Here is a 19,140-nt window from a genome sequence, read left to right as displayed (position 1 = left end):
TTATCTCCCTTTGGTGTCCGGTTAAAATCGTTGGATCTATGTATTATTGGTAATAAACTATATATTGTTTATCTGCTGGTCTTGTCTTGTTCTAGTTATACCTGCACATCGTAAATTGCACGGGATATTCACTGATTTTGCATCAACTTCGAAGGGCGTCGTTACTCGAGCTGACTCTTCCAAATGAGGGCAATCCATACGATATTCCTTCTGTATGCTCTTTTGGCAAAATATCCGAAGTTACACGTACAGTAAAACATGAATTTTAAAAGAAAAACATTAGAATGAATTATGTAAACCACACACAAATATGTTATCTTTGCAGTAATGTCACAAATTAATCGTTTTCAACGATCACATTGTTGTGTATTTTGAGGTCGAATTATTCCTACGCGAGAAAATGAAAATAAAGACGACTTTATTGGAAATGGTTTTGCAATTATGTCACTCTGAATACAACCTGTTTACTAATTAACGACAAGATATATCAATTCATGCCCGAATATGACAATTGAAAGCGGAAAAAAGTAGTTGTTCTTTTGCATTTTTATCTGTCCTCATTTGTTTCGCGGATGCTTATTACTTGCTTTACGTCATCGTCACGTGACAATTCCCCCAATGTTGGGGCGTAGACCAATTGCGGCGTAATTTAGGGCGACAGGTGTGAACGCAACCCCTCCTCTTCGGCAGAGTTTGCAATTTTTATGTCATTAAGATACTTTTTAATGACATTTCTATTGTATTAATTTATTTTTCAAAGAATGTTAACTAACTAAAATAGTTAATGTCAAAATTTATGATTTCTGCTAGGTAGCCGGCTCTATATATATACATATCATAAATGAACACGTAAGTCAAGGTAGCCGGCTTTGATAAACTTTGTTATAAAGGATCATTTTATTAGTTAAATAAATTACATTTTTGTGACTTATTATTTAGTATTTGTGATTTACCTGTTTATTTCGCCGTATTTACGCACTGGTATCATATCGGCCGATATTTTGTTAATGATCAAATTGTCGTTATCGTCATCGGCGTGTTTAAATGGCACATTTATAAATTAATGGTAAAAAATTTAATGAATTTTTGTAGTTTGTTATAAATTGAAAAAAAAAGAACATTTTGATAGATGATTTCAATTGTCGGCGATCCTTTAGAATTAGGACTTCTGACATGTACATGTAATTATCTTTTACATTTCACATTTATCACGCTACCTTAGAATAAAGAGCTCATATGTTCAAACAAACGGTTAGAACCAATCAAGATCATTGACTTATAGACAAATCGGCGAAGAAATAAGTTAGTAATTAGTTAATTGATTAAAGACGCACATAGAAGTGTGAAAGTGATGATCACTTAAAATTTTCAGTTAAAAAGGCACACAAAACAATGATATCTTAGCAGATGAACAAAATGGTTTTAGGAAATCTAGAAATACTATAGATCATGTATCGACTCTTTCTAACATAATTGATACAAGGAAGAAGCTTAAACAGTCCACCTTTTGTGCCTTTATTGATTTCAGAAAAGCTTATGATTTCATAGACAGCAGTTTGCTGTGGAAGAAACTGTTTGATATTGGCATAGGGGGTGGCATGTTTAATGCTTTGAAATCACTGTATCAATCTGTATCATCATGTGTTAGAATTAATGGCCGATATACTGATTGGTTTGAAAACACGTGCGGTCTGCGTCAAGGTTGCTCTTTATCACCTTTCCTTTTTAATCTATTTTTAAATGACTTGGTTACGCAAATAAAAGCTACAGGTAGAGGTGTTCATATAGATAACGAAATAGTCTGTATTCTGTTGTACGCAGATGATATTGTGCTTATAGCGAAAAATGAAAATGATCTTCAATATTTACTTGATTCATTATCAAATTGGTGTTCTATGAATTCTATGACTGTAAACCCAAAGAAAAGTAATATTATACATTTTAGATCACCTTCGGTACATGTGGCGAACATAATTTACAGACTGTCAATCAATACACTTATCTTGACATTCTTTTGGATGAGCATTTAGACTTTGATAAAACCGCAAAGTCTGTTGCACAAAGTGCTGGACGAGCACTTGGACTCTTAATAGCAAAGTCTAAATGTCTCGGTGGCATGCCATATAATGTATTCACCAAACTATACGATAGTACAATATGGCCAATAATATCTTATGGTGCATCAATTTGGGGTATTAAGTCTCACTCTTGTATCAATGCCGTACAAAACCGTGCAATGCGTTTTTATCTGGGTCTGGGGAAATATACTCCAACTGCAGCTGTATTTGGTGAGCTTGGTTGGCAACCTCCGCATGTAAAGCAATGGGTATGTGTTGCAAGACAATGGCACAGATTTATGAAAATGGATGTTTCTAGACTGAATTATAAGGTGTATGATTATTGTAAAAGAAAGTCAAGTAATAGATGTTAGAATTGGCAATATAACTTTGTACAACATATGAGCTTGATTAACTTGTCTCAAACTTTAGAACAATGTACTCTTTTTTCATCCAGATCTTTCTGTGATATTGTTGAAGAACATAATATGAATATTTATATTAATGACTGGAAAAAACACATAACAAGTCAAACTGGTTGTAATGGTCGTGCCAGAAATAAATTGCGCACATACCAACTTTTTAAACATGATTTTGAAACCGAAAGATACGTATATATTCCGATGCCTCTAAAACATAGATCAGCACTGGCTAAGTTCAGGTGTGGGGTTGCACCCATACGGTTGGAAACAGGGAGATATGAAAACATAGCTGTACATGATAGAATATGTCCAATTTGTAAATCAAGTGTAGAAACTGAAATCCAAGTATTAACCCAATGCCCAGCATATGAACCACTTCGAAATGTGTTGTTTGATCAAGCTAAGGATATTAATGCAGATTTTGAAAATTTAAATGATGAACAAAAATGTATGTTTGTACTCTCCAATGTTAACATTGCTAAGCTAACTACCAAAACCTGTTATTATATTCTTCAAGTACGGTTTGAGACACTATATCGATAGTGTTTGGTTAATTTACTAACCATGTATTTTAAGCTCCATATATTTTTCTTTTAGTACATAGGTGTGTACAATTATTGTTTTAATAGTACACTATCTTTTATGATAAGGTAAGAGATGTCTGTTAATCTGTTCTCTACCAATCTGATTGGTGGGGATACATGATATTTTAGACCATTTCATACTAGAGCGCATATAGTGCACCTGTCACCCTATTTTTCAAATTTTATCATTTCTTTTTTAATGAAATCTTAAGACACTAATGTAAATGGTGTTATGATTAACGGACAAAGCTTACTTTTTAAATACTTTCTTGTATATAAATTCACACATATGTAAGGTGTATGAAGGTTTAGTGACAGTATCCCAATATCAGAGATAATTACTCGTTAGATATTTCTGGCTCGACTTTTCGAAGAGAAATAGAGCTACTGCACTCTACCCAGCGTCAGTGTTGGCGTTGGTTACAGGTTTTTGATAAAGTCAAATAGTTCTGTTACTGTCAAGTTATTGACTTGAAACTTAATATATTTTGAATTTTGATGGAGTTATACCCCTTTTGTACTTAGAATTTTTTATTAAAAGTTTTTTGATCAAGTCAAATATTTCTGTTACTAGCAAAGCTTTTGTCTTGAAACTTAAAATAGCTATTTAATATCAAGGTCAACATCAGGAGAAACAGTCCCATAATTCTGATTTGAATTTTTGACAGAGTTATGTCCCTTTTTGGTAAAACTCGTTGATAACATCAAATTCAAATATCTTTCTAATTGTAACTTTCAAGTTATTGACTTGAAACTTAAAATAGAAACAAATCCCATAACTTTGATTTGAATTTTGACAGAGTAATTCCCCCTTTCTGACTTGGATTTTTTTTTTTTTAACTGGCAAAGTTCTAATTCAGAGTCAGGCACTGGGAAAAGTTGAGCCCGCTGTCTTATGGGCAGCTCGTTTTATACTTTAATATCTATATACTGTAATTAGGATCTGGGTATCTATGCCTTCATACAGAATGTTAGAGTATTTGAGTTAAAATTAGAAGTAAACCATCTCTTATAACTTAAATTTATGAGTGGCAACACATTTATTTTATATATGTTTTATGTATGATCTCTTTGTATTGTGTTGATGAGATGTAAATAAACTAAATAAACAGACACAAATAATCAAACGCCGTTATGTTCAGTAGAGCCGCATCATTTAATGTACGATGATGCTCTTTGTTTTGCCTTTTTTAACTGTTTGTTCTGTTGTTTTTTTTTTAAGAATGAATCACTGTATCTTGAATATGTATCGAGTACGTTTTAACATAACAAAATGTCCGCCAATGTGATATGAGTGCGTAAATGCGGCAAAATAAACAGGTAAAACACAAATAATAAATCACAAGAAATGTAACTTATTTAACTAAAAATGTACGATATAAAAGTATTAATCATATTTTTATGATAATATCACGAGGCACCGAGGGAAGCCAAAAATGAAATGAATTGTATGTTTTATTTCAGCAGATCTACGCCTCTGATAGCATTAGCCAAAGATCTCGAGCTATAAAATAAATATGTATGTTATACTTCTTTGCATTAGCCAAGTCAGAGGATGGATGCCTATATTCTTTTTATATATATTTTATAGCTGGCCTGCGTGGCCGAGTGGTTAAGGTCGCAGACTTCGAATGATTTTGAGGTGTGTAATTCGAGGAAGCCATCCAGTTTGCTTGAAGAAGGCCGGTGTTTCTACCATGGTGCCCGCCCGTACAATTACATGGCGTTTTTCTCTATAATGTAAAGCTAAAAAGTCGACAAACGACTTAGCTTTAATTGTATCACTACGACATTAAACCCAACAAAACATTACAAAGTGCAAACATAATAGTTTACACGTGTACATGGAATACATACATACCAATGTGCTGGCTTATTGGCGAAATTGTCTCCCTTGAAAACAGGTTATCGGGTGTATCGATTAGCCATTATCGGTCAATTTACGCCTATTGAAATATAGAAGGAGAAAAACGTTAACACATCAAATGACATCAAAAGCATCATCTGACAATATTTATTAAGTTATTGAAGTAATCTGCAATATTTGCACTTTCTTTAAATATAATTTTTAATAAAATAAAATATGATCTTCTTGCTTCCCCAAGCGTTTGAAATAAGCAAAGAGCTATAAAAATAAACTTCTTTGAAATAAGTAACTAATTTTGATCCCGAGTCCCATTGATTTCTGTAGGAAATGACAGATTTTAAGCTTTACATGGTCTTTTAGAATGATTTATTCTTATATTTATAATCATCTCACAACATTTATTAAGTTATTGAAGTAAACTAGAAAAGTTAATCTTTCTTTCAATGAGTTTATTTTTAAATTCCCTAAACGTTTGAATATCACTGATTTTACTAATTTGGAAAATTTTGCCCGTCACAGTACACGTGTACTGATGACACCGGATAAACTGAATTAGATAGACATATGTGTCAATCTAATTCCGTGTTTAATGTCATTACTTTGCCAGATTAAATAAAAATAAAGTTATTTCAAATTACGTGTTTAAATAAAAATATTCCATTTTTTAATTCATTTAATGCCATTTTCACAACTAGAATTATTTATTGCATTAAAACGTATTAACATAAAGTTGATTAACATATAGAACTACATGTTCATATTTAAACGTGGAATATTGAATTAAAAACAAGTCTTGGGTGGGGTAATTATTTAAATTAATATTTTGTCAAAAATTTCTATCTATTTTTGTGTAATGATTATATATGTATAAGTCAAACGTGTTGCATAAGTTAACCGAATTGCTGACATATTTCTGTTATATACGTAACAATGATAGTGTCTGTTTGTTGACACCCCTAAGGACATTATTGTGTAACCATTAAAGTTAAATCTAAATTATGGATATGGTATTGGAGTTAAAATTGATAATTATCTTCAGTTTAATCCAATATCACATTAGTAAAGAATCATATAGGGCCTACGATTCTAATTAAAAAAAATTGAATTGAAAGATCACATTTCAAGGAGACCCAATTTTATTTCGCCTCAAAATATTTGAAATAAAGGACAATCTCAGATCGTTTCGACAAAAGAAATATCTTTATAGATACTGGAAATAAATGCTTATTTCTTAAGAAGGCCTTACACTAATTACTGACAAAGTTATATTCTTACGAAATACTTGAGAATTGCTGTTTTCTATTATATGATGAATCGAAGCGTGTACGCTTTATCAAGTAAACTGTCCATATAAAAAATCTATTTTGAGTATAATTCACTTATCGCTATAGCGTATTGGTTCACGAAATTTAGACACAAAAAACACTTAGATAACAAACTTCAGTTAAGAATGATTATTTTAGCAAATCTGGAGGTCATTAAATACATATTTTAAAAATACGTTGAGTAATGGGAATTATATGCTCCTACAATTTTTAAAGACATTCCAGATTACCATTCCAAAATCACTAATTTGAAGAAAAAGAATGTTATGTATATCAGGAATAAACATTACTCGATCTAATCCGTCTTTGTCAATTGTTAAAACTGTATTTTAATTACATTTGAATCAAAATATTAAATTCAAAAATTTTTTAATTTTAATTTTATTTATGATTCACATATATTTTGCCCTAAAGATATAACCAAAAGTTAATACATATCTAAATGGAAATCCTTCGGCTCTCAATTTGAAACAAAACCGATATCATCAAACACCAATTTGGGATTACTCTGCAAATGCTCGGCAAGGTATAACTCCTTGTGTAAAAAGTTTCAAATGTTGTGCAAACCACTAATTAACAAAACCAGTGTAGGTTCAAGATATCAGGTAAGAGAGATTAACAAAGTCGACTTACTGCATTATGATGGTTTAAAGGAACAACAATTTACGTCTGGCTTAATAATCAAGGACATACCTTCAAAACACGGTCTCAGTCTGGAATGAATAATACGTCGCATGCGATAGCTATTATAGTGCCGTAATGACAAAATGAAATTCGATCGATCCACTCAATTTGAAAGAACGTTAATGATAGCACGGAAGGACACATTTTTATTCGATAGTAAATATATCTCATCGGGTTTTCGCTTTACGTAGAGATCGATCCGATTTCCGTGCTTCGCAATTGTAGATTTTGGAATAAACACCTGCCCATATTTTATGAGTGCAAGACGTTTGCGGTCGGACAAGTAATGTGGACCTATTATGCGTATTCTTCAAAAAATCCGAAGCAGGTTCTGTGGCACGTGCCTGAAGGACACATTTTTTAATTCGATAGTATAATCTATTCGGTAATCCATGTTATGTAAGGCGATCGAATTTCGCGACGAAATCGTAGATCGATCCCATATAAGTGCGTTTACGCGATGTAGCCAGTTATAACACTTTGAACTGGATATTAGGTTTCTACAGCTCTGCGCACGATAGCAATTGCGTAAACATGTTTTTGTTATTCGTGCATACGTATTTCACTCACAGATTATTATTTGTGTTTATATATTTATAAGTCATGTGCACATATTTAGCTATACATACAAATACAGAGCACATACTTAAATTATACCTTTTACGCCAGCAAAGGTTGTTTTATGTTCAAAGTTATCGTAACAATCATTAGAACAGTGAACAAAAAGAGGCCAGATGGCTAGTCCTCACCTGAGTAACAACGAAAGTGTAAACATTTTTGACTGTGACAAGTTTTGACACGCAGACCCAGTTCAACCCTCGATATTTCATGACCTATTGATTGATCTAGTGACCTATTTTTAATCCATTTCAGATTAGAACTATTAAGATTTTTATAAAATAACATTTGACAAAGTTTAGTGAGATTGGACCCAACAGGTGGTATTACAGTTAAACACCCTTTTCCTTTGATTTGCCTAATGACTAGTTTCCCCTAGAGATCAGATCGTATCGTCCAGACCTATAAAAAAACTTTGACAATTTTAAGAGATTAAATAAAAAAGTGGCCTTAGAGTGTAACAAGCCTTTTCATTTTTTGACTGTGGCTAGTATTTGATCATGTGCAATAAAAACTCGTTCGAGATTTCATGAGATAAATTATGACAAAGTTCATGCATGATCAATAAGAAAACAGCCCATATTGCATACAAAGTTTTGTTTTTTACTTGACCAGTGATAGTTTTTTTTTAACCCCAGATGACCATATTCGAACTTGATCTAGCTTTATCAAGAAGCATTCTGGTTAGAACCACCAATTTTGCCAATAGACTTAATTGTAACATTATGCATGTACGGCCTTCTACGGAAATTATATCTATCACAGTTTTTAAGAACATCTTAAGTTCTACCCAAATTAACGACGAAAACATTAATAGGTGATACTTTATTTAAGTAATTTTCGTGTGAATGAGATGACCCCCTGTTTACATCATTGACATGGCGGGAGAAATTCGTTTGATAAAACTTTTTTTCAATACACATAAAATGTAGTAAATTTTGTCAAAATATATAATAAAATACTGTAAATGCAGTGAAAAAATATCAATTTTGAAAACATAATCACTTCCTGTGTTGTTTACATGACTGACCAATCAGAACGCACAGACGTTACCATATTCCCAGGTATTCACTTACCTCATTCCCAGTAAGTTCCCTGTACTTTTTTGAATTGGTGGTCTCTGACCTTCTGATCAAATTTCACGAATATCCAGTCAAAAATGCAGCCCCTATTGCACACAAACAATTTTTCTTTGATTTGACCGGTTTTTGACCCCAAATAACCCATATTCAAACTTGATATAGATTTCATCAAGACAAACATTCTAACGAATTCTCATGACTTTCAAAGTTAAAATGTGGTCTCTAGAGTGTTTACAAGATTTTCCTTTGATCGGGCCTACTTACCTAGTTTTTGACCCCACATGACTTAGTTTCGAACTTGACCTAGAAATCATCACGACAAACATTCTGACCAAGTTTCATAAAGATTGGGTCACAACTGTGGCTTCTAGAACGCTAACACGGCAAATGTTGACGGACGACGCACGTCGCACGACGCACGACGGACGACGACGGACGCCGGCCAATGACCGGTCATAATAGCTCACCTTGAGCACTTCGTGCTCAAGGTGAGCTACAAATCGAATGTATAAAACATTTAATGTCCAAAGAGGATTTATTTACAACTCATCAAAATCGTTTGTGACGATAAATTTAGACTTTATAAAGATATTTGGAAAATGCTAGAGAAAAACATACCAGAACGCACGAAGTTCTTTAGATTAATATACACTATAATAGCCATTTCCACATATCAAAAGGTGAAAAACGTTTAACAGAAAAGCGGGATCAAATAAACTTTTATTCACTTTGAATAAAATCTGAATTTAATTCTTTTCATTTAAACTTGATGGTAAGTTTAACTAAACTATAGATGATTTGTTTAGCCGCAATTTCTCGATGAGAGTCTGTAACATCATCGGTTAGAGTGTAGAACACATTATTATGGGACGCCTAAACTGCCTTTGCGTGATAATTATTAGTTCGTCATGTACCATTTCCAGTATATTCAGTACAAATCATAATTTGTTTTGTAGATAAAGCAGTTTGTTATGTACAGTTGCTAGTTTGTCCTGTACATATTTTAGTTTGTACCGTGCATTCACTAGTTTGTGCTGTACAATTAATAGTTCGTCATGTGCATTTTCCAATATATTCGGTACAAATCATAATTTTTTATGTAGATAAAGCAGTTTGTTATGTATATTTACTAGTTTGTCCTGTACATATTTTAGTTTGTGCTGTGCATTCACTAGTTTGTGCTGTACAATTAATAGTTCGTCATGTGCCATTTCCAATATATTCAGTACAAATCATAATTTGTTATGTAGATAAAGCAGTTTGTTATGTACCTTTGCTAGTTTGTCCTGTACATATTTTAGTTTGTGCTGTGCATTTACTAGTTTGTACTGTACAATTAATAGTTCGTCATGTGCATTTTCCAATATATTCAGTACAAATCATAATTTGTTATGTAGATAAAGCAGTTTGTTATGTACCTTTGCTAGTTTGTCCTGTACATATTTTAGTTTGTGCTGTGCATTCACTAGATTGTTCTGTACAATTAATAGTTCGTCATGTGCATTTCCCAATATATTCAGTACAAATCATAATTGATTAATTAATAATAAAGCATGTTTGGAATGTTACCATGAGTCTGTATACATATCTTAAGTTTGGCACATTACTAGAGTATGTTCGTGTAATTAATTATTATTTAGTTTCGTTCATGTGTCATTCCAAAATTGTGTACAATCTAATTTGTTATGGTAACATTTGTTATGTACCTTGCTTTGTTTGTCCTGTACATATATTTAGTTTGTCTGTGCATACTAGTTTGTACTGTACAATTAATAGTTCGCATGTGCATTTTCCAAATATTCAGACAAATCATTATTTGTTATGTAGATAAAGCAGTTTGTTATGTATATCTACTAAATGCACACAAACACAAAACTGTACTGATATATTAACAATGCACTACAACTAGTCTAATTATACAAACTGCTATTATTACATAACAATTAGTGAATGCACAGCACAATCTAAGATATGTACAGGACAAACTAGCAAATTATTTCTGATGTTATGTGATAAAACACTTATTCAGACCTTTGGCAATAGCTTTGACTATCGACCAACAAGTCAATAAGATTTGGTACTATTGACACTTCTATAATTAAACACAAGTTTGTTGGGCTTATGTAAAAATGAGAGAAAAAAGACTTCTAAATTTATTTTTGATGTCATTAACAAAACATTTATTGAATGGATTGCCGGACAGTTGTCAAAACAAAGTCTTCCAGACTTGCTTCTGAACAGCACGCCATTGAATAAGTGTTTTTATTGAACAGAACAGAACAATAATTTATTGATATAACTTGAACATGTACATTGCATGACATCACACAGAATCTGATGTTGAGCTATAGACCGGTCACCAGTATAAACTATGGACCGGCGATTTATGTTATGTTGTAATAATTTTAACTGTTGACATTCGATCCATTAAAAGTGTATACAGAATGTTTCCGTTTGATGGTTTAATTTCAGAAGTTTTCATATGAAGACATGAGTTTGTGGTGTAAATCAGAAAAATAACTGAGACCAAACAGGGGGAAACACTGGCATTCTTTTACAATTACTACTAGCACATAAAGGTATCTTTGGAGTTCTTCATAACAATGTACATTTTAGTATTGGCGGATGGTCTTTCATCCGTCGTCTGATGTCCAGTGTGGATGGTCCGGGCATCCCTCGTCGATGGTCTTGCTCTTGCATCCGTTGACCACATATTAACATAAACACCTTCTCCTCTCAAACTACTGGTCAGAATCACACCAAACTTGGTCTGCAGAATCCTGTCAAGATCATCTCTTTTTGTTCAAATGGTCCTGCTTGACCCCATTTATGGACCGCTAAAGCTAAAAATAGAACACCTTGAAACAACTTCTGCTCATGAATCGCTTGAGGTATCTTCATCAAACTTGGTCTGTACATAGCATCATTTTAGGGTATTCTCTGAAATTGTTCAATGGGGCGGGGGGCGGCACTTGACCCCTTTAAAGGGGCTGCTACAACTAAGAACAGAAAAAAAAAATCAAAGCCCTGAAAGGACTAATAGCCAGTGTGCTTATTGAGTGATGTTTTAACCGATACATTTGAAGAATCAACATTTCATTGTGCGTAGACCGGTCATGATTTGAGCAATGTTGGTAGAGGTCCACTAGACAATGCTACATGCCAAATATCTAAGCTCTATGCATTGTGGTTCAAGACAAGAAGATGTTTTAAAGATTTTCCCAATACAACTCTATGTAAAACTAAGTTTGCCCCAGGGTGAGGCCAATTTCAACCCTAACCCTAAACACTAACCCCAAACCCTAACCCTAACCCTAACCCTAACCCTAAAGCGGAGTGATTCAGATTATTTCGGATGTGAAAATAAAGTTAATAATTATTCTAGAATCCGTTGCTGCTTGTTTTCGTTGTCTAAAACAGTAGTCCTCAGTTGCTAACACACTCACACAATACCATTGCAAGATAATAAAAAGATAATTATGGGACTATTTTTTACACGTCCAGAATATTTGTGTGATGCGGTCTCATAGAAATATGAGGATAACTCAAACGACTAGGTAGTTGATTTAGAGCTATAGCAAGTTGCTAAAGCAATAGCTAAAATCACCTTCTCATGAACCGCTTGATTGACCTTCAGCGAACTTGGTCAATAGCATCATTATTAGGTCTTCTCCCAAATGTGTTCGCATGGGGGTACTAGAGCTAAATATAAAAATACCTTTAAACAACTACTTTTCATGAACCGCTTGATACTTCCTCATCAAACTTGGTCTGTAGCAATAGTTATAAGGTTCTTTCAATTGTTTTGTTCAAAGTGGGACAAATGTCCACTTTTAGGCGCTGCTTGAGCATCAAACTCGGTCTGTAACATTATAAAGTCCTCATCAAATTTGATTGAAATGGGGGCACTCACTCCCTTTCAGGAAAGATTATAATAACTCTCATGCACTGCTCATTATAAGCTTCCTTCATATTTCGTTCAATTTGGACACTTATTGGGCCACTAGAGCTGGAAATAGAAAAACTGTAAACAATATCTGCTCTTGAACCGCTTGATGGATCTTCATCATACTTCAGTTCTAGCATCACTGTTAGCTCCTATTTAAAGTTTGTTCAAATGGGATCACTTAGCTACTTTTTGGGCTAATAGACGACTTCATGGATCGTCATCAAACTTGTGGTTGTAGCATCGTTTATAAGGTCCTCTCCCATTTTTTAAAATTGGCGCACTTGACCCCTATTTGGGACCACTAGAGCTAAAATAAGAAAAACAACTTTAAACAATCTCATCTCAGGAACAGCTTGATGGATGTTCATCAAACTTGATCTGTAGCACACTTATAATGACCCCTCGCAAATTTATAAAAATGGGACAAATTTGCCTATTTTGGAGCTGCAAATGCTAATAATAGAGATACTTTCAAATAGCTTCTTCTCATGAACCACCATAGAGATCTTCATCAAACTTGGTCTGTTGCATTATTATGATATGCTCTCTGGAATTTGTTCAAATGGGGTATTTAACACCTTTTTGAGATCACTAGAGCTAGAAATAGAAATACCTTTAAACAACTTCTTCTCATGAAGTGCTCGATGGATATTCATCAAACTTGGTATGTAACATTCTTATAAAGAACTCAAATAGAGGCGCGTGACCGTTTAAGTTTTGTTTGTATGTTTTGGGTTTAACGCCGTTTTTCAACAGTATTTCAGTCATGTAACGGCGGGCAGTTAACCTAACCAGTGTTCCTGGATTGTGTACCAGTACAAACCTGTTCTCCGCAAGTAACTTCCAACTTCCCCACATGAATTATCAGAGGTGGAGGACGAATGATTTCAGACACAATGTCTTTTATCAAATCGTCACGGAGAACATATGCCCCGCCCGGGGATCGAACTCGCGACCCCACGATCCGTAGACCAAGGCTCTCCCTACTGAGCTAAGCGGGCGGGCTTGGCCGTTTAAGAGTACACAAGAGCTACAACAGCTAAACATAGGGTTAATTACTTTTACAGAAGGCCGAATCCCATCATTACAAGAAAATCGCAATTAACAATAACATTTAATTTCCAAGTTTTACGCCGCTATCTTGGTATACCTAAATCGGTCTGTCGCAAGCTTGTGCATGACGCCAGAAATAATATTAACAAAGGTGAGTGTTATAATATTTTTTGGAATTTTCTTACAAGCATTTTATCGTATTTTAAAATATGAGAATGGTAGGCGATGTAAATTTGATTTAACTTTACAGACAACTTACAGTTGGTAAATTTATTCTTGATTTGTGACCGTGGTGATGTTTACGGCACAAAGCGAAGTTCTGTTCTCTTTGTCTATTGCTTTTTCTTGGTTGGTCAAAATTATGTTAAAAATTGCAGTATATTCCTTTAGGCAATGTTATCTCATTTGCAGCAACCTAGCTGGAGTAACATTTTATGTGTACTTATAAGCTAGGGTCATGGCCACATATATAAAGACAGCGCTTGCGATCATTTCGATGCTGAATAGTGAAATTGGGGCATATCTGAGGCAACTGGAGCTATCACCGGAGTCAATAATACTCCAGCAGAGAAAGTATGACCGAAGCTTCTGAAATGCCATGATGAATTCAAGTAAGTGATGAAACTTTAGAAGTACGGGTGTCTCCAGTCTTTATCCATCCCAGAAAGAAATGACAGAGATATAACGTGTACTATCTTACATCGTGCAAATTTTTCTTTTCCAACATTTGTCTTGGATAACTTATTTTTGCCAGCAGTTCGAAATAAAGCATTAAAGCAATTATGTATAAATACATGTGTACAAGCATATATCTCTTTATTTATTATCGTCTGGACTTATGAAATGGTTTTCTTTCTGCTATATTTTTGTATTATACATTAAAGTATTTTATAATGCTTTTGCATATACTCTAATCTTTATAAAATGATTCTGCTTAAGACAGCTTCTGTCATTTTTGTCATGGCCGTGTGGAAAGCGTTTTCTACTGTATTTTTGTATCGTGTATTATCGTGTATTAGATCATTGCATAACAACTGAATTTTTATTGAAAGTTGCCTTGTGAATCGATATTTTTTTTACTTTACACAATACAGTTGTAAATGTTATTAATTAAATTACCGCCTCGGTAGGCCTAGCCTAATGACAGATCGATCGCTTCGAGTGCGGGAGTTCGTGGGTTCGATCCCTGGCCGCGTCATACCAAAGACGTAAAAATGGTACTTGTAGCTTCTTTGCTTGGCGATCATGTCACGTCATGTCACGTGTATATGGCGTGATATTCCAGTTGGGCATTGTGGCCACTGCTACAAGTATAGACACCGTCGTTTAAATGACTGAAAAAAAAGTGTTGAAAAAGACGCACACACACATTATTTAAATTTGTTAATACCTGCTGCTCCTAAGCTTTCGTCATATCGATCTTTGAAAAGTTTCTTATCTCACAGTGTTATAATCATCAGTAGAACATTGTTTAAATGTTTTCTTTCTCTAGTTTTCAGTTTTGATGGCCAATAAAAACGTCATCCAAAAGCATGTACAATTTTGGGAGAGGTCGTTGCAATAATGCAATAATGTTACGGACAAAAGTTTGGTGAAGATCCATCAAGTTGTTCGCTTGCAGTTTTTCAATTTTGGCTCTTTTCGGCACTAGCGGCCGCTGAAATGGGCCAATTTAAACGAAAATTAGGGGGAAAAAACACAGGAATGCTGTTCAAAGACCAAGTTTGGTGAAAAGCCAGCAAGTTGTTGATGAGAACAAAATGTTTTTTCTATTTTTTTCTGTTTTAGCTGTTGAGCAGTAAAGTCATTTGAACTAATTGAGAGAGATCCATACGGACATATATGCCAGGATGCTGCAGACCATAATTGTTGCAATTCTGATCATCAGTTTCAGAGAGAAGATGTAAAAACTTTGAAACAAGACGCAGGACGACGGACGCCAGACCATCCATCCATACTAACTACTGACCCTGAACAAAATTCAGGTGAGCTGATAATTTCTCTTTTTTTCTAAAACTCAGACAGTGTCTCAAGTTTTGTGTCCTTATTTTAAAAATAATGGTTTATAGTTTTATGTATGACTGCCCGTGAATATAATATCCCTGCCAACGTATTGAAAAATAGTCTAACTGGATCTTTGAAAAATCCTGAAATGATGAGAAAAAACTCCAGTTGGATATTTTGAAAAATTCTATCAGAAACTTCTCAAATGTTCTGTTCTCCAAAATATTGAGAAAATACCTATTTAAACTTTTCGCAAAAGTATCATGGTGACTGTAGATATTTTCATGATGGATTTGCTTGAAAACGTTTTGGCTGTAACATATTTTAACAGTCTGGCTTATTTTTCACTTGAAAGAATGCTGGCTTCATGTTAAATTTAAAAAAAGTGGACGTAGGAGAGGAACGAATCTTTTGTGATAATTTTATATGCATGAAATGACCACTGGGTCGGTAGTCTAGTGGTTACACGCTTGACTGCCAGTCCAGAGGTCCGGGGTTCGAATCCCGGTCCAGGCACTGGAATTTTCTGAGATGCTCTTGAGTGTCTCCCCCTAACTAAGAGGACTGGTTCTTTCCAGGAAAGTCGGCTCCGCGTGTAATGGTGCGATACACCGGGCACGTTAAAGAACCAGACTGTTTATTCGCAAAAAGCTGGAACACTTTCCACGGCGGGGAATCACGTGATGTAAACAGTCGGGTGACACGGACAAAATGGCGTCTACAAGAGCCGATTTTTCCATAAAAACAAGGTAATCTAGTACTTAATAATTTTTGTTTTTGTCAGCATGTATCCTATCATATGCGGCTTTACGGCCATCATTTGAGAAAAAATCATTATAGCCGCCGCGTAGCTTGACATTTTTTCTTGAAAATTGAAGGATATCATTTCGGGAGCAAACATTGTTCAATTTATTTAAAAAGCACGCCTTTTTACGGTGATATTTATAATATACCAGCTGTACGTGGAGTCCATCATTCTTGTTTTGGGTACTTTTCGTCAAATTCAATGAATGTTCTTGGAAAGTAGAAGGATTTCAGCCTTAAAACAGGGATCAAAATAAATCGGAAGTAAAGCCGCATATGATAGGATATATGCTGACAAAAACAAAAATTATTAAGTACTAGATTACCTTGTTTTTATGGAAAAATCGGCTCTTGTAGACGTCATTTTGTCCGTGTCACCCTACTGTTTACATCACGTGATTCCCCGCCGTGCTTTCTAACTATGAATAAAATGAACATTTTATTCCTAATTGAAAAATGCTCTCAAACGTGTAGTGCTTTTATTTCTCACACATTTGAAAATATGTTTTGAATAGCATTCGAAAACGTCAACAAAATCAATTAATGCTATGGCATCATTTTTATTTACATTGTATTACGACTATAATTCAATTTTTATAAAGTCATAAAAATACACATAAATGTCTAGAATTTGCAAACGAGCAATTTTGTTATGACAGGTAAATAATGACAAAAAACTTCTTTATAACAAAATGTAAATAATCATACTTATAACTCCCCCTCCACCCTCCTAACCGCCCCTTCTCCACTAAAAACCAGCAAGCATTCATTTTTATAGCCTAGAATTCAGAACTTACATAATTTTAGAAAACATTTTCTGCTCGCATCGCTCATAAAACATGGTATAGGTAGTATCTATAATAAGCTTAAATCCACGAGAGATCAGACAACATACCAATCCATCTTGGTTTTACATATCTTAGAAAGGTGTGCTCGTACTTTGCATCTGGTATAGAAACATATCTTTCACGAGTGAACACCATGCAGATGCAATGTTTTCACGAATCGCAGATGTAAGATATGGTGTTCATGAGTGAATGATATTTTAGACTTAAATGTGAAACAAATTTCCTTTTTATATTACATGTATTTCATGTTTTGACTAAAACCCATCTTTTATTTTCTTACTATAGTGAGAAATATATTTGATATTTTTACTGTTCAATGCCAGATATTTTTCACTCCACTATATCGATAAATAACTGAAAAACATGTAATAAATAGATGTTTGTTTTTATCTGAAAGCAATTATTGAAAAATGTAGGTGAACTTATATTAACAGTCTCCGGATTTAGTTTGCAAATCCGGAATTTTCGCAAACACGCCTAACTTTTGTCTTTGACATCTTTGATTTGTTGACATCTAACAATAATTCGAGTCTCCTAGAGAAATATTGGGCGTATCCTTTTACATATCTCAAACATGAATTCTTGCGACGATTTCAAAGTTGGTCCTCCCATGGGAGTATTTTTTCTCCCGCGGGGTTTTTGCTACACCGTGGGAGGCCCCACGGGGATTTTCTCCCACTTTAAGAATTGCGGGAGAAATCCCCCATAGGGTTTTGACAAAATTTCTGAAATTCATTGTTTATCGCTAGTAAGTATTCCTTGGTCTTTAATGTTGTGTTGTTTCTATATGAAACTTGAAAATAAGCGTTTTGAATATCTCCCACTGGAAATATCCTCCCATATAGGGTACTGGTGAACTCCCGTGGGGTAATTCACCTGCGGTAGATTTCTCCTATTTAAAAAATGGGATTATTCCCCCATTTTTATTGCGGGATTTATTCTTACTTTTACATATAGGATCTATTCTCGGTAGTTTACCCAGCAATTTGTTATCACAACTGACTTCCTTAAAATGATAATAAATTATTATTAATATTATTAATGATAATAACAAGTAAATATTTTTTTAAATCTAAATGCTTCTTTTCGTGTCACGTTTTTTAAGAAATAATTTATAGCAAAACAGTGCTTTATGATTATTTATACACGATGGGCGGTTATACGTTGGGCGTAATAATTTCACGAGGGCGCAGCGTTTTTTGGGCAGCGTAGGTGGCTACGGGCTACGGTGTCCACATTAGATAAGAACATCGTGCCATTCTTTTGTACAGGCTCTTGGGGAAGGCCGGGAGAAATCCGTACGGACGCTACACGGAGATTATACGGAAATCGTGCAATTTCAGCGGAGTTGACGTGCAGTCTCCGCAAGCTTCCCACGGAAATCGTACGACGCCCGCACGACTTCCATGCAGAGGCTGCGCGGAGAATATACAGTCCTTGACGTTTTTGAGCATCCTAGTCCGTAGAGTATAAAGAGGAGTATTATGTACAAATTCGTATGTCTGTTCTTAGTTTGCAGAAACAAATTCGTAGAGGCTGCGGAGCCCGGCAATCCGTACGAAAATTGCACTGCCGCCTGCTGCCTCCGCACGGAAAGGAGGATACGAGCAGTCTACGGGCTCCGCAGAGGCATCGTAGGCCAGCCAAATGTGAACTAGGCATTACGGGGAATAAAATATGCTAAAACTAAATATGTTAACACACTTTGAAATAGCCTGCGGGCGGATTATATACAGCTACTGCAGGAAACCACCCGTGACGATTTTACGGTCAAAATTCAGATTTGTCTTATTTTCTGCTATAACATTGAATTCCAGGCCTCAGTCTTATATGTCCGTTTGTT

General features: G+C 34.6%; 1 protein-coding gene across 1 annotated transcript in view; it reads right to left on the bottom strand.

Moving 5' to 3' along the window:
* The window catches only part of LOC123566464 (ubiquitin carboxyl-terminal hydrolase 3-like), a 32,652-nt gene extending 32,128 nt beyond the window's left edge, over nucleotides 1–524 (bottom strand). The window contains exon 1 of the mRNA XM_045360594.2: nucleotides 102–524. Coding sequence (XP_045216529.2) covers nucleotides 102–198 — 97 coding nt within the window. The 5' untranslated portion in view covers nucleotides 199–524. The remainder of the gene's footprint in view (nucleotides 1–101) is intronic.
* Nucleotides 525–19,140: the final 18,616 nt, after the last annotated feature.

Source organism: Mercenaria mercenaria, chromosome 8, assembly GCF_021730395.1.
Source record: "Mercenaria mercenaria strain notata chromosome 8, MADL_Memer_1, whole genome shotgun sequence".
NCBI classification, from domain to species: domain Eukaryota; kingdom Metazoa; phylum Mollusca; class Bivalvia; order Venerida; family Veneridae; genus Mercenaria; species Mercenaria mercenaria.
The sequence above is the reverse complement of the archived record's forward strand: the minus strand, read 5'-3'. Positions and strand labels throughout refer to the sequence as shown.